At 37.8% G+C, this 15,818-nt stretch overlaps 1 protein-coding gene across 1 annotated transcript in view; it reads left to right on the top strand.

Annotated features, from left to right (window-relative positions):
• LOC107553121 (anthrax toxin receptor 1-like) overlaps positions 1-15,818 on the top strand; it is a 61,804-nt gene that overhangs the window by 27,569 nt on the left and 18,417 nt on the right. The window contains exons 13-17 of the mRNA XM_016235242.1: positions 1,227-1,322; positions 7,799-7,840; positions 9,792-9,887; positions 10,953-11,120; positions 12,989-13,069. Of these exons, the coding sequence (XP_016090728.1) occupies positions 1,227-1,322; positions 7,799-7,840; positions 9,792-9,887; positions 10,953-11,120; positions 12,989-13,069 (483 nt within the window). The remainder of the gene's footprint in view (positions 1-1,226; positions 1,323-7,798; positions 7,841-9,791; positions 9,888-10,952; positions 11,121-12,988; positions 13,070-15,818) is intronic.

Genomic DNA, 15,818 nt, shown 5'->3' with positions numbered 1-15,818 from the left:
GATGAGCTTTGTAAAAATCGACGTGTTTCAGAAAGGCGGGGCATAGAGGAGAAACAATAATGTACAGTATGTGGCAAATAATGTGTTTTTTTAACCTTAAACCGCATAAACACATTTCATTACACCAAATACACAAAATAATGTTCTTTTTAGCAACATCATATGACCCCTTTAATATATTTTATAAAGTAGCTTATTCCTGGGATGTTAAAGCAGAATTTTTAGCATCATTACTCCAGTTTTCAGTTTCACGTGATCCTTCTGAAATCATTGAAACTGAATCACTGAACAACTGTCCCTAAAATGCTGATTTGCAAGGAACATTTATTATTAGTATCAATGCTGTAAACAGTTGTGCTACTTAATGGGTGGAAAGTGTGGAGGTGTTTTTTTTTTCGGGATTATTTGATGAAGAACAGCATTTATTTGAAATACAATTTTTATGTAACAGTCTAAAATCATCACTGTCACTTTTGATCTTTTAATGAGCTCTTGCTGAATAAAGGTATCAATTAATAAATAACAAATAAATAAATAAATAAAATAAATATTTACCACAAGCTTTTGATTCGTGTACCAAATTGCTTAATGTTGGAAGAAGTAGCTTGTTGCTGGAGCTCTACTATTTTAAATATAGTTTAATTGCTTTCATGCAACTGAAAAATAGAATTAAGTTATATATTAATCACAAGGCTTGAACCATGTATTACTCATAATGATTCCCTAGCTAATACTCATTGCTGTAGTGTTTTAGCTTTTTAAAATGCAGCCAAATTACTGTGAAAAATGTGTTAAAGGAACATAAACAAAAGGTTCTACAGGCTGGGAATGAAAACAAAATTTATTAAACTGATTCCTGGAATGTCTGATGCCTATAAAGTGGTGCCAGTCAAAGCTCTTTAGAAAAGCACAATGTGTTTCCCACCAAACAAATCCAAAAGCTTCTCACGAGCCAATGGGTTATGAGATCTCCCAGTGAGATCACTTGTAACTTAGTTCATCCCCTCGTTTAATAAGCCTATCCCTTTCAGCATGCATCATCTGTTATTTTCATAGCTAGCACCCTTTCATGCAACCATTGTTTGAACTAAAGAAACTGAATAGCTGACATCATCTTATTGTTCCATTACATTTTCCAAATGTTTTTCTGAATGTCATTTGAATCTGATGTCATAACAAAAAACAGTCCCACTTAGAGAAGTGTTCATATCTGTTCCTCCCTGCAGTCTGATGGTACGATCTTGGCCATAGCACTACTGATAGTGATGCTACTGCTGATTCTGGCTCTCCTCTGGTGGTTTTGGCCTCTCTGCTGCACTGTGGTGAGTCCTCTGCTCTGCATGGAAAATCTTGAGCTTACTCAAATAGAAGTCCTGCTACATATTAGGACATAAACGCAGACCTGCACAAAATCTGCATCTGCAGAATTGCACAGAAAACTCTGGATTTTCTAACCTGGGGTAGGGTGCGTTTCTAAAAAGCACCAACTATGGTCACAAGTTCCATCATTACCAACACGGTTCAACAATTCGGTGTTTCCTCAAACCATAGTTTCAACAAACATTCACGAAGAGCATTGCAAACTACAGCTCTCATTGGAAGAAAACTACAGTTTTTTGTTAGTATGACATTTTGAGTTGATGAGTGCACATGTGCTTGAGTCTGTAGGGGAAACTTGAAGGAGTATGACGTAAGAGGGACCAACGATGGAATCAAACATCTGGAAATAAAGCAAAACAATAGAGAAACCAAAATTACGAAGTAGTCCTCAGGTGCCATGTTCATTATTTACAGGAATAATCAAAACTATTACTACATCACCACCTGCATGATATCATTAACGATAGTTGTATATTGTTGAACCAGTGTGGTTAGAACAGCAGATTTGCAACAAAGTTACTAAGATTTCAGGAAACAGTTTTGACTAGATCTAGTTTATTTCTTCAATTATGACTCGTATTGTGGTAGTTAATCAGAGAGTTATGTCATTGAATAGGATGGGACTTCACACATTTTTGCTAAATCTGAGGGTTATACTTGATTTCATCTTCTTTAGACATTCTACTAACTTTAAGTAACTTTGCACGTCAGCGAACTCTCACTAGAGTATTATAGCCAGATTTACTAAACAAGGCAAATTAAATTGAGAGCATAATTCCAAAAAAGCACCGATTGGAGTGGAAATTTCTTCGGGTGATCTACTGATAATGTGCAAATAAGGTCAGCCACGAAAATACCTGCATCCAAGCCCTTTTATCACTAATTTTTCACTGCGCATTTTTAGTTAATCCTGACAATACTTTTTAACCCCAAAACATTTTTGTGCAGGTACAAGCTGCTAATAAATTTGGCCCGTAGTCTATATTAGTAGACCTTTAAGCCCAAAGTATACTTCGGCCACGTGCACAGCGTTGGCGCGAGGTCAACATTGAGACAGAATAAGTCAATAGGTGATACTGCGCATGTGTCGAACTCGTCCATCCGCGGTTGAATATACTTGAAAATTTAAGTATAGCCACGCATTTGGGTGACATGTACTGTAGTTGCGGTAGTTGTAGTTGACCATCAAAATAAAGTGTTAGATATTAAGCAGACAGTCAATTGATACTCTTATGACTGGTAGTTCTTGCAGTTGCAAAGTTACTTACTGTTAGTAGATTATGTAAAGTGGACTATTGAAATAAATTGTTAACCATCTGAGAAATGTTGCCATGGAAAAAAATTAGTCACCATTTAAAATAATTTATACTTGGCTTTGCTGCACTTGAACTTAGGGTCAGGTTTAGGGAAAAAAATGCATGGCTCTTGCTTGATTGAAATGTCGATTAAAAAAGTTGACATTTGTACAGTATATTTTTAATGTTATTAAAACCACACCTGTATTGGAAAAAAAGTTTTTCCCATTAGGTTGCATTTTCTGCCAAATTCTAACTTTAGTCTAACCACACTTAATTCTAACCAAAATTATTCACATTTCTCATCCTTTATTTGCCCAGTTACTAAATATCTTGTCTAATTTGTTAATAATTAATAACAATCAGCTACCAGTAGGGGGATATTCACACAGAACACACTTTTGTGTTTAAAAATGTGAGACACAGGTCTAGAAGTTTAACTTACTTTTTAGAATGTGCTATCGTATCTCTGTTCAAATACATCCACAAAGTGCATGTTAATATAGAAGAACAATGGGAAAGCAGTGCAGTGGAATGCAAAAACATGTTCTGTGTGAATGCTGCCTAAGTAAGTAGTACTCTCAGCTGCACATTTTACCATATTTATAATAATTTATAACCCCCACACCCCACAATCAATGCAGAAAAAGTGCAGATACTGTGTGGTCTTATTAAATGGTTATATACCAATATACAAAATATCTCATTATTTTGTTCATAAGTACACAGAATGGGCCACAGCCATGGTTCTTATGTCATGGAGTATTGGTGACTAAGAATGGACCATTAACAAATTAAGAAGATTTAATTAAAGATGATTTCATTAAATGTGGGGAAGAGTACTCATCTTTCAAAAACATGAGAGTACATTTGAAGTTTTTGCCAATATAAAATATTAATATCTCATTGGCTGTCTCTTAAACTGTATTTCAAAATGAATATCTTTTAGGGCGATGCATTACACATCAGATTTCCCAACTATACCACTTTGGAACATCTTCCCACTACATATGAGAATTACAGTTGGCAGATGATTTGCTTACACTGGGCTAAAACTACACTCCCCTCGTATAAAATATATCTGAAAAACCTGTTGGATTTCTATATTTCCAATAATTATATAAATACACCATGATGACTTGACCTAAACTTCATTACCCAAAGAGACATTTTAGATGTGACAGGCCCATAGGAACAGATGGGCGAAGATGTTTCCTTTAAAGGGTAGCTGTACCTTTGCATCTTTAATCTGGACGACCTTTGGTTGTTGCCTGATCTTTCTTCCAGGTTTGTTTGTTTTGACCATGTTTTTCTGTTGCTAGGCTGAACCCCAGTGATGTCCAGGCAGTCTGTGCAGGTTGAGTTGAGTTAGCTTTCATGCCCTATTTGTCCTGTAATGACTTGTTAAGCCCTTACTAAGTATATTAGACTCACACAGAGTCAAGGCCACCTTGGATTTGTAGACAAATTGGTTCAACCAATCTTGGATCTGACATCACCTTTGAGCTCTCAAGGTCAAACGTCAGAAGTGAGTTTCCTCATTGCTTTTCCAGAAGAACTGCAGATGTGGAACCTTCTTTTACACAAAGAAAGTTTGAGTATAAGAATTTAGAGGGGAAAAAAGCATTTAGTTTTGGACTCTGACTCATCATGGACTTGGGAGCATGTGGACTTGGTCTTAACCCTCATCTGGTCTTTGTCTTGACTGACTCAGATGAGCTGGTTCCGACTACAACACTGGGCAATGCTGCTCTTTTACTTGTGTAACTGGTCCTACTTGCAACATTCTAAGTGGCAATCGAAGCAGCGTTAACCAGCATGGGAGTTAGGTGTAGTCAGTAACTAGCATACCTCTTAAGACCAGGGGAGTGAAGGAATAATAGCTAGTGCAGTGGCTGCGATATATATATAAACCTACCAACATTCGTCACCATAACTTATCGCGAAAGGAAAACATTTTAGTCGCATAACATTGGATTAATGGTCTCTGTTACACTAGCACAAACTGGTTGGTCATCCAGGTATACTAGCTTAACCAATGTAACCTCGATGGTGACCAGCCCAAACCCCAAAACATACCTCATACTGGTCAATACGATGGTTTTGATAGATACTTTAAGATAATTAACAGCAGAACCTGATATGATCTTGGCCCAAGGTGTCAAATCCTGCTCCTGGAGGGACAACTTCTAGCAGAGTTTAGCTCCAACCCCAATTAAACACATCTGGACCAGAAAATCATGAGCAGCCATGTTGGAGCAGGTTGGAGCTAAATTCTGCATGAAGGCATCAGACACCTCTGGTCTTTTCTAGCCGTGAAAGATTTATTCTATAGATCAGAGGTGTCAAGTCCTGCTCCTGGAGGGCCACTGTCCTGTTTAGATTCAATCCTAATTCAGCTAAAGCCAGCTAATCAAGGCCTCCAGAAGTACCTGAAAACTAACTTTGTCGTTGTTGTAGTAGGTCTGAGTTCGACACCCATGCTAGCATCTGCAGAGATTAAACATTTGCCACAGGCCAATGTGTCTAGTTACACCACCTCTTGAGACCCAAGCCTGGCCTTTCTCTTGATTTCTGAGGGACATATAATAATTCAAACTGTCAGTGAGGTCCAACTTAGAAATATCAGAAAAACTGGACGTGTCTGGAATTTGTCTGGAAAGGCACAACAGGAAAAGAGAAGAAATGAGTCATTGCTATGTTAGAGGAGTGTTGAGCTGAAGTTCATGGTTGAACCAGCTAAACCGGCTGAAATCCCACTCAGCAATGATCATTTTCCATAGAGACCAGCTGTTGGCCACCATGGACTGAATTAGCATTAGCTTATTGCTATGTTTAAATAGCTTGGCTTTATTTATTAGCACAGGGTCATTTAGACTTTAAATACCATGTGTGTTGGTCAAGTTCAAACGTGCTAGGCAAAATTCCTTACGAAATGAATATTTTTACAAAACGGAAAAAGACGTGTCTGTTTATACAAGGTAATATTGTCTGTCTGCCACTTAAAATCTCTACATGAACTAAAGGGGGCATGCTCTGTTTGGGAAAGTTATTCTTTGTAACCATGGAAAATGAAATTGTGATTTGACCTTTGAAATAACAAGGAAGAATAGTGCCCATTCTCAATTTCATTAAGATCTATTGATTGCCAAGTAGTGTAATGCTAACGTTTTACTAGATGTACAGAGCCATATTTGCAGCATTGTGACATGACAAAACTGGAACGCTCCCCCTATAACAAACAAAGCTGTTTTTCCTGTAGGATACCCAGTATATGAAACACTAGCTAGGTCTGTATGCTAATTGTGTGTTCAAGACCTTTCTGGCAGTTTCTGCCCATAAATTCGGAAATCTTAATTACAACATGATGTGTGTTAAAGTGATTTTGCATGGAATAAATTCGATGCATTGGCCAATTTAGCCTTTTTTCATATCTCAACCATGACAGGGACATTTTTAGCACTAGTGTAATAAAATTAAGTTGCATTAATACTCTATCTGTATTTTATCCTTCTCAGTCACTGACAGTGATGGACAGATTTGTTGCACAAGTGTTTTAAACCAACTAAATGAGCATTATTTAAATCAGCTTTATCAACAGAACACTATCTATGTACATCATGGTACCTATATGGCTATGGTACCATCAGCATTCACAATTGCATGTTCAATAACAATTTGCTTCAACCATTAATTCTTTAATTGACAACTCGGAAAGCGAGGGCTTAAAATGTTTCTCACTGGTAATAATTCTCACTTTATGGTGTTGTTCAGATGCTTTCACTCGTAAATACAATACATACATTCCGTCATGACTAGAACACAGCAAGAGACCATTTATGAAAACACTCAATTAATCAAATAATTTCCCCTTCAGTCCAAGCAGAAAGCAAAAGAGTTGGAATTACTACTACACTCTGGCATTTTTAATGTCTCTGTCCTTGAAATGTTTTTCACATGATTCCCAGAATTCCAGATGAGTTTCAAAACAATAACAATATGTGCTCTTTCACATTTGTTTTGCATGTGGATGAATAGTGGATCTCCTTTTTAAATACTTTTGCAATTTCAACAGTGACACAAAATTTTACGTTTATTGCGTCACATCATATAACCGAAGCCATAAGTTTCAGTTTTATAATTAGCTGTTAGCAAAGCAGCTGTCATTCTACACAGAGTTTAGCAAAAATATGAAAAAAATCATATTGTAACCAGCTATTTGATAAGAATTTACAAACAGCTGCTCCTTGAGGTCAAAGGATGGAATTTGTGAAGAATTATAGTAAAATTTGTGAGATCATATGATATATCCCTTTACGAAAATTAACCATGGTTTTACTACAAATAAAATGTTAACCTATTAACCATGGTTTTGCTACACTAACCATAGTTTAACCATGGTATTTGTAGTAAAACTGTGGTTATAAAAATACATGGTTACTACACTTTTACTACAATAAAACCATGGTTCATTTTTTATAAGGGATTAGTAAATAAATCACATTGTTGAATTATAACAAGTTATGGTTTTTATATTTATATTGTTTACATTTAATAATAATTATTATTATACTAATTTATCATTCTAAATTATTATGATCAGTGACTGAAACATTAGTCTGAGCTAGAAAACAGCTTTTTTCCCCAAATGGCAAAGGTCAAGTCAATGTTGCATAATTATCATTATATGGTTGATTTTGTATTCCTGATGCCCTGTGCTGTTTTGCTAAATGCTGTAGTACTTGACTTCTGAACAAGTAAATAATCAGTTTTACTTCTCTGAAAGACACATACCTGGAAAAGCTTAACGCTCAGCCCTGCCTTTTAGCATTTACATCTGGCCTCCAGATTTTTAGGTCACTTAAACTTGCTTGTAAACACACTGAAAACGGGGAGAGGAGGGGTGCAATTCCTTAGTCATGTGTTTTTGTGTAACCTGATTTTCTGGCACACACTGAAAACATTACTTGGGGCCTTTGACATGTCAGTGGAAGGGAAAAAAACAGTTTTTTAACTTTGGAGAGCATGTGGTCTGACATGCCAGCATGAGTGGGCTCATGTGATGTTGTTTATCTTTCTTTTTATCCAGTTGATCTTCTCTCTCTCTCTCTCTCTCTCTGCAGATTATCCATGAACCTCCACCACCAGTAGTGGAAGATAGTTCGGTAAGAACTTTTTTTTTTAATTGATCTGTACATATCTGTACAGTCTAATTAAGCAGCATTGCTCTTGCATCTGTGTTGTCATACTGTGATCTGGCCATAGGCACAATACGTTTCAGACCAAAACCGGTCAATACGTTTTTTAATTTCTCACTCGCCAACAAAAATAGTGGCAAAGGAAGCTAAAGCATCAAGCTTTGCCTGCCACAAAGCAACACACAGACTGAAAGTTGGTCTGGAACAGCATATCAGTGGAGCGAATGAGATTTCCCATTTCCGTTCAAAGCTTTCAATAATCACTCCGCTGTTCACCTACTCTGGTCTGAAAAGCAAATAAAGGAATACAAGTAACTTGGATTGCAGATTACTAATAATAATACATAAATTATTACTGAGAAAATGTGCCAGTGTTCAACTGGTTTTTATAAGCCGTTTTCTACATTGCACTGGACTGTTTTTATTGGCTAAAGATTTAAGGTAATCTATAAGTAAGATCCTGGTAAGTAGCCGTGTAATATGTGGGATAACGTATAGTCAGCTGGTCATTATCGCTTAAATAAACCCAGACACGACCGTGATGTAAGACAGAGGGGTCTTGTAACACTCTAAAGGGGTTTATTTTGTGATAATGACTGTGTCTGACTGCACACAGTATATCTGAGAATGTGCTGGTATTATACTATGGAAACAAAGAGTTATCCTGGAGCGTTTATGGTGATTTTCTTCTTGAACTCTTGTTTATCTTGGATTAGGCTTAATCCTTGTTTACTGAAACCATCCCTGAGATCTCAGTGTCCAAGTCCACACATGAAAAATATCTATTAAGGGTCAGATTTGGAGGTTATTTTTGTAATGATGTTATTCAGAATTGGAACCGGTTCTGAAGGTCAGAATGTTTAATTTATTCAACAGGAACTTTGAGACTTTGGACTCCATAAAACTCCCCAGATCTTTGTAGGCTGTTGTTTAACCGCTCTGGCTTTGCTGGGCTAAAATGAATTAGTTCAGTCTGGCCTTATTAAAGACCTGTAATATGATAGCATATTTTTATAAATCTTCCATCAGTTATGTCACTTTTGTAAGACTGTAGGAATGTCATATGTGGAATGGCTGTGGGTTTGGGAAATTTCCCTGAAGGTTTCTTTAAGTTAAGCTAAAGTTTCAGGATATAAAAAATGTGACAGGGAATCAAGTGGGTGGTCAAATTGAAATATGAAGCATGGGGATGGCTTTTAACCTTTTTGATTAAGTATGGACGCATTGATTAAAAGATGTCTGTTCAAATCTCGAGGACTGATTGCTAAACAGGGTTACATTTCGTCAGAGCTGGAAAAATAAAGTCATAACTTGAGTGAGCCAATTTGGATTTATTTTATTGGATCAGGAAGAGCTAGGGAGGCCGTAAGCGTGGCTCATGCCTTTCTGAGAGGCAATAAATTAAAAAAAGTCATGTTTTAAAGGAGTGAGTCACACCTCATTTAGGAAAATGCTTGGCCATTGGAATAAGACCCGGAAAATATGTACTTGGAACAAACAAAGAATCTTTACAATAGTGTTCTTGTTTCGTTTAATAAGATGTGTATATCAGTTCTCAACATAGAGACCCAGATTTTACTTTGGACATATAGCTAGCCAACATCTGTAACCTATATTTAATGTGGTCTGGGTTACGTTTTTGTTTTACCTTCACTCTTAAAAATCCCCCCTTTCGGAACCTTTATTTTTAAGAGTGAAGGTTCTTCATGGAACCATCAATGCTAATATAATAATTTTTAAGGCTGTTGTGCAGTTTTGTTCATGGTTTTCAAGGATTGGGATCACTTTTACCAGTAAATTGCACCACAATTAACTTCTTCCCTGTTGTTTGTGACCAGAACAGATTTGTGGCCAACCGGTTTAGAACCATTGGACTTCATTTTGGTCACATTTTCATTGCCTTTGTTTGCACTGTAAGGATGATGAAGAGGATGGAACTCCAAAGAAGAAGTGGCCCACAGTCGATGCGTCTTACTATGGAGGAAGAGGAGTTGGAGGCATTAAAAGAATGGAGGTAAACAACAGTTTTATCACTCGCTGGAGGGTACCAGCCACTAAATTAGCACACGCTCAGTGCCTTTCATCCAGAGGAAGCAGGCTGTGTCTCTGGAGGAATCTGGGGTTAAGTGTCTTTCTTAAGGGTGATGGATTCTGCCAGTAAATCTCCAGTTGACAGTTTGCCCCTAGTTGGAATGAAACCACTGTTGTTTATATTACATGCCAAGAGACTTCAGCACGTCACAATTGAAATCAGCGATGCTGCCGAAAGCAAATGCCACAACTGTGAAGAAAAATAGGAAATATAGAAGGAATAAGTAAAATGTTTGTCAAAATCCATTAATTCGCAAAAGTATGCTTGAAATAAATGGATATGCTATGCAAACACAAGACCAAATCAAAAAATGGCATGACAAAAACAAGGAGGAAAAATAGTTTAAGCCAACATAACATGGTATGTTGTCTAGTTGGCTGGTTTTAAAATGGTTTAGGACACTGGAACTTGCTGACCAGCTACATGATCTGAAGATCAGCTTGACTAGGCTGGGAGACCAGCTAAGCAACCTTTGGCGTCTTAAACCAATTTTGTTTCATCAAAGGGCTGCCAGTAAAGTACCAAAGTTTACAATCACAGCAAGACAGTGTTTACAATTGAGGAAAACGTGTGTGTGTGTGTGTGCATTATACAGCTCATCTGCTGTTTGGAATCCTTCCTTCTGTCAACCATTCTGCCTCAATTACCAGCAGTGCAGAGTTTGCAGTCTCGAAAATACCTGTCTAGAAATATCTCTATTTGAGAAAACATAAAATACGCATTCTTTGTCATGATTCACAGTTTTTATAATACTGAGTTGACCCTGAAAATCTTTTGATCCCCCCCCACCCCATTTGTACCTGGAAAGGATTTTGAAATGTTGATAACAGGAAGGTTATGATGTAAAAATGAGAAAAGGTTTTGGAGTAAAATTCATGTGCACATTTTTATACAGAGGGACAGATGTGCTTGCTTCCATTTGAAGCTCTTTGGATCATTGTCAAGTCATGCTGGATAAAATGACAATAGCCGTCTCCTTCATTTCAGGTTCGCTGGGGTGAGAAAGGTTCGACCGAGGAGGGTGCTAAACTGGAGAAGGCAAAGAATGCGAGGGTGAAGATGCCTGAGCAAGAGTTTGAAGCTCCTCCTGCTCGCATCCTAAATAATGGCATGCGGAAACCTCCAGGCCCTCGTAAATGGTACTCGCCCATTAAGGTGAGAAGAACAATAGTGTATTCGGGTACAAGCTAACTAAAACTCAATAACACTTTAGTTTAAGGACCATTTCTCACTGTTAACTAATATTAAACACATATTAATGTCTTATTCTTTCTGTGGTTTTCCTGCAGAATTGAGGTACTTTTACACTGTTGCCATGGATTGTTTTTTTTAGTCTGTAGTGTAAAGTGACCCCCTGCCCCCCACCGGCTTTTTCAATGCAGGAGGACCCCCACCAGAGGGAAAAACCACAAAAATACCCGATTGGACTAGTTTTGAATAGCAATTGGGCGGGTTTTGTTTCACAGACCTGGAAACCTGTCAGTACGTCTACCCTGGGTTGTTTTGCCAAGTGTATAGTGTAAATGCAGATATCGGATATGGGTCTTCAGAAAAATCGGATATAGTCTACAAATCAGAATTGGGCTTCAAGATCTGCAGTTTAAATGCAACCTTTGTTATGGGTAACAGTTTGTAAAACACAAAAGATGATATTTTGAAGAACATTGGGGTCCACCCAACACTGTACAACATTAAAATATATATTTTTTTCTTTTTAAATCTAAAATATTTTGTTTGTGTTCCATTGGGTAGAACATTAAAGTTGTGGTTCCCAATTCAGGGGCTGCATCCTTAGAAGGAAGCAGACTTTGAAGGATGCATTTAGAGGCCACTTTTAAAAGAGCCTTCAAATTGGGACAGCCTTCGTTGCACCTCTGTGTCTAGTAATTTCACCTTTGAAGGAAGCAGCCTCTGACACAGCTTAAGACTATAGATGAGACTAATTCTGTTGACAGTTAAACATGAGCAGCCTCCCACCATGCAGTTCTCCTGCTGATTTAATGTGTAAAAACCTGACTTGAGATGTCAATGCTTATAATCAAGCATCTATGAATCAGCTCGGGGATTCATAAAACAGACCAGAAACGGTGGTGACCTCCAAGAATCTATGCCTGCAGAGTCAGCACTTTATTACACTCAAAACCAAGTTTCCCTCATTTCACCTCTCTCCGCTCACTCATTCTAATAGATCTCACCATCCAAGAGCTAAGACCATTGCCAAAGCTTTCCCCCCCTGTTGTTCATTCTTTTAGTCTGTGTATCTTTCCTTTGAATATTTATTTCCTCCTTTATTTGTTCATCTCTGTATTTAATGCGTGTCTGCGTTGTTTTATATTTGGAGAGAGGCAATGTGACCAGTATGTGCCTCTTTTTGTGACCCAACTTTACATTTAAATCTTCCAAGATGTCCTTCTGTGCTTTCCTTCCCTCATTAATTTTCTCTGTTCTTTTCTTGTGCAATGAGGGTCGGTTGTCTTTATTAGGAAGTTGGATCGAGGCTGAGGGACATCAAAATGCTGTTATATATTAATAACCGTGGGGCAGATAGCGAAGGATTGGTTCATTCTAAACTGTGGCTTTGAGATTTATCCGTCTCATTTGATAGTGAGCCAGAGAGGCCACATGTGGGGTGTTGGGTTCAGGAAATCTCTTTGTTCATATAACCCATTTCTCAGTGTTTGGTGACTGAACAATATGAAGACCAAGTTATTAAAGACCTGAGGGTCAATGAAGACGCAATAAAGACTTGAATCGTACAGAAAACACAGTTTATACAGGGGTGTCCAATCCTGCTCATGGAGGGCCAATGTTCTGCAGAGTTAAGATCCAATCCTTTCTAGTGCATCTGAAGAGCTTGATTAGCTGGTTCAGGTGTGTTTGATTAGAGTTGGAGCTAAACTCTGCAGGACAGTGGCCCTCCAGGAACCGATTTTGACCACTGGTTTGTATACACATCTGCTTGCTTTTTCAATATTAATTTTTGTGTTTTTGGGATGTGTGTTTGTGTGTGTGCTGATGCACAGGGAAAACTGGATGCATTGTGGGTACTTCTGAAGAAAGGGTATGACAGAGTGTCCATCATGCGACCACAACCTGGAGACAAGGTAAGACTCTTTATTTGTTGAAGTATAACAAATGTGTGTATATATATATATATATATATATACACAGTGCCTTGAGAAAGTATTCATACCCCTTCATTTATTTCACGTTTTATGTTGCAGCCTTATGTTAAACTGCTTTAAATTACTTTTTTTCCACATCAATCTACACTCCATACACCATACTGACAAAGCAAAAAACAGAATTGTCAGAACTTTGTAAATTTATTAAAAATAAAAAACTGAAATAAGTACATTGCATAAGTATTGTAAGTATAAGTAACTCATTACTTAGCTGAAGCACCTTAACAGCCTCAAGTATTTTTGGGTATGATGCGACAAGCTTTGCTCATCAGCATTTGGCAATTATCTGCCATTACCTCTCAAGCTCTGTCAGGTTGGATGGGGGCAGACGCACATTTTCAGGTTTCTCCAGAAATATTTTATTGGGTTCAAGGCCAGGCTGTGGCTGGGCCACTCAAGGACATTCACAGAGTTGTCTATAAGCCACTCTTGCTGTGTGCTCAGGGTCATTGTCCTGTTGGAAGGTGAAACTTCTGGCCAGTCTGAGGATCTGAATGCTCTGGACTAGGTTTTCATTAAGGCTAACTCAATATTTTGCTGCACTGAGCATTTCTTCTACTCTGACGAGTCCCCCAGTCCCTGCCGCTGAAAACAGCCCCACAGCATGAGGCTGCTACCAGCACACTTTACTTTTGGGATGGTACTCTGCAGGTGATGAGCAGAGTTGGTTTCCTTCAAACATGATGCTTGGAAATGAGGTTCATCAGACCAGAGAATATTATTTCTCACAGTCTGCGGGTCCTTTAGTTGCTTTTTTGCCAATTCAAAGTGTGTTTTCATGTGTCTTCACTGAGGAGAGGATTGAGTCTTGCCACACCGCCATAATGCACAAATCGGTGGAGTGTTGCAGTAGTGTTTGTCCTTCTGTAGGTTTCTCCCATCTGCACATATGATCATGGAGCTCAACTAGAGTGACCATCAGGTTCTTGGTCACCACACCAACCAAAGCCCTTCTCCATCAGTTGCTCAGTTTGGCCAGAAGGCCAGCTCTAGGAAGAGTCCTGGTTGTTCCAAACGTCTTCCATTAAGGGTAACAGAGACTACATGCTTCTGTGAACCTTCAATTCTGTGAAGCAGAATTTTTTTCTGAACTGTCTGAAGATGTTAAAAACCTGTTTTTTGCTCTACCATTATGGTGTATGGAGTATAGATTGATGTGGAAAAAAAATCCATTTAACCCTTGTGTTGTGTTCAGAATCCTTTCACACTAACGAGGTTACAGAGCAAAAAGGACCCAGCCTCAAAAATTACTTATAAATCACTCATTATGCTATATTATCACCAAAGATTGGATTCAATCTTTTTGTCAACTTCTTTTCTTTCATTTAGGACTGGTTTTGTATTTATATTTGCTTCTGATTAATCGTAGGTCTCATTTATCTGAACGTAAGCACCTCATTTTTTGAGTGAAAAAAGCATTATTTATGAATATTTTTCACAATATTAAATAAAAACGGAAGAAAATTTGCACTGTTTTTTTTTTGTTTTCTTTTGCGCACAAAAAGTATTCTCAAAGCTTCGTAAAATTATGGTTAAAAATTGCGTTCCCTTTTGTGTTCTCTCGCAAAGATATTTTGCGTTCCCTCGCAAAACTTTTGCGTTCTCTCGCAAAGATATTTGCGTTCCCTCGCAAAACTTTTGCATTCTCTTGCAAAGATATTTGCGTTCCCTCACAAAACTTTTGTGTTCTCTCGCAAAGATATTTGCGTTCCCTTTTGTGTTCTCTCGCAAAGATATTTTGCGTTCCCTCGCAAAACTTTTGCGTTCTCTCGCAAAGATATTTGCGTTCCCTCGCAAAACTTTTGCATTCTCTTGCAAAGATATTTGCGTTCCCTCACAAAACTTTTGTGTTCTCTCGCAAAGATATTTGCGTTCCCTTTTGTGTTCTCTCGCAAAGATATTTTGCGTTCCCTCGCAAAACTTTTGCGTTCTCTCGCAAAGATATTTGCGTTCCCTCGCAAAACTTTTGCATTCTCTTGCAAAGATATTTGCGTTCCCTCAATGCTGACTGAAATTTTTGCTGGAATGCAGTTTAAATTTAACATATATTTCATTTTATTTTGGCTAATTAATAGACCATAATTATAAATGTTTCGTTGATGAATTAATCATTCACGTGGTTTCATTTGTAAATGAAAACACAACATGCTCATTTATCATCACACATGGGCATAAATACAATCATAAAGGCAAAACTTTATTGGCATAATTGTCAGGCGTTTATTTGCTAAATATATGGTAGGCTAGACACGAGAAAAATGTCATTCCCTCAACATAGCATCTGGAGGCCACGACATAAGGATGTCGTTACCTCGACAAAATGATCTCGTGGCCACGACATATCACGTTCCCACGAGTTAATATGACATTCCCTTAAATTATTATCTCGTGGCCACGACATATTATTGTAACGTTCCCACGAGTTAATATGACGTTCCCTCAAATTAATATCTCGTGGCCACGACATATTATCACGTTCCCACGAGTTATGACATTCCCTCAAATTATTATCTCGTGGCCAAAACATATTATTATAACGTTCCCACGAGTTAATATGACGTTCCCTCAAATTAATATCTCGTGGCCACGACATATTATTATCACGTTCCCACGAGTTATTATGACGTTCCCTCAAATTAATATCTCGTGGCCACGACATATTATTATC

The sequence above is a fragment of the Sinocyclocheilus grahami genome, unplaced genomic scaffold (genome assembly GCF_001515645.1).
Source record: "Sinocyclocheilus grahami isolate Dianchi unplaced genomic scaffold, SAMN03320097.WGS_v1.1 scaffold465.1, whole genome shotgun sequence".
Taxonomy (NCBI): Eukaryota; Metazoa; Chordata; class Actinopteri; order Cypriniformes; family Cyprinidae; genus Sinocyclocheilus; species Sinocyclocheilus grahami.
This window is presented reverse-complemented; position numbering and strand designations above follow the sequence as displayed.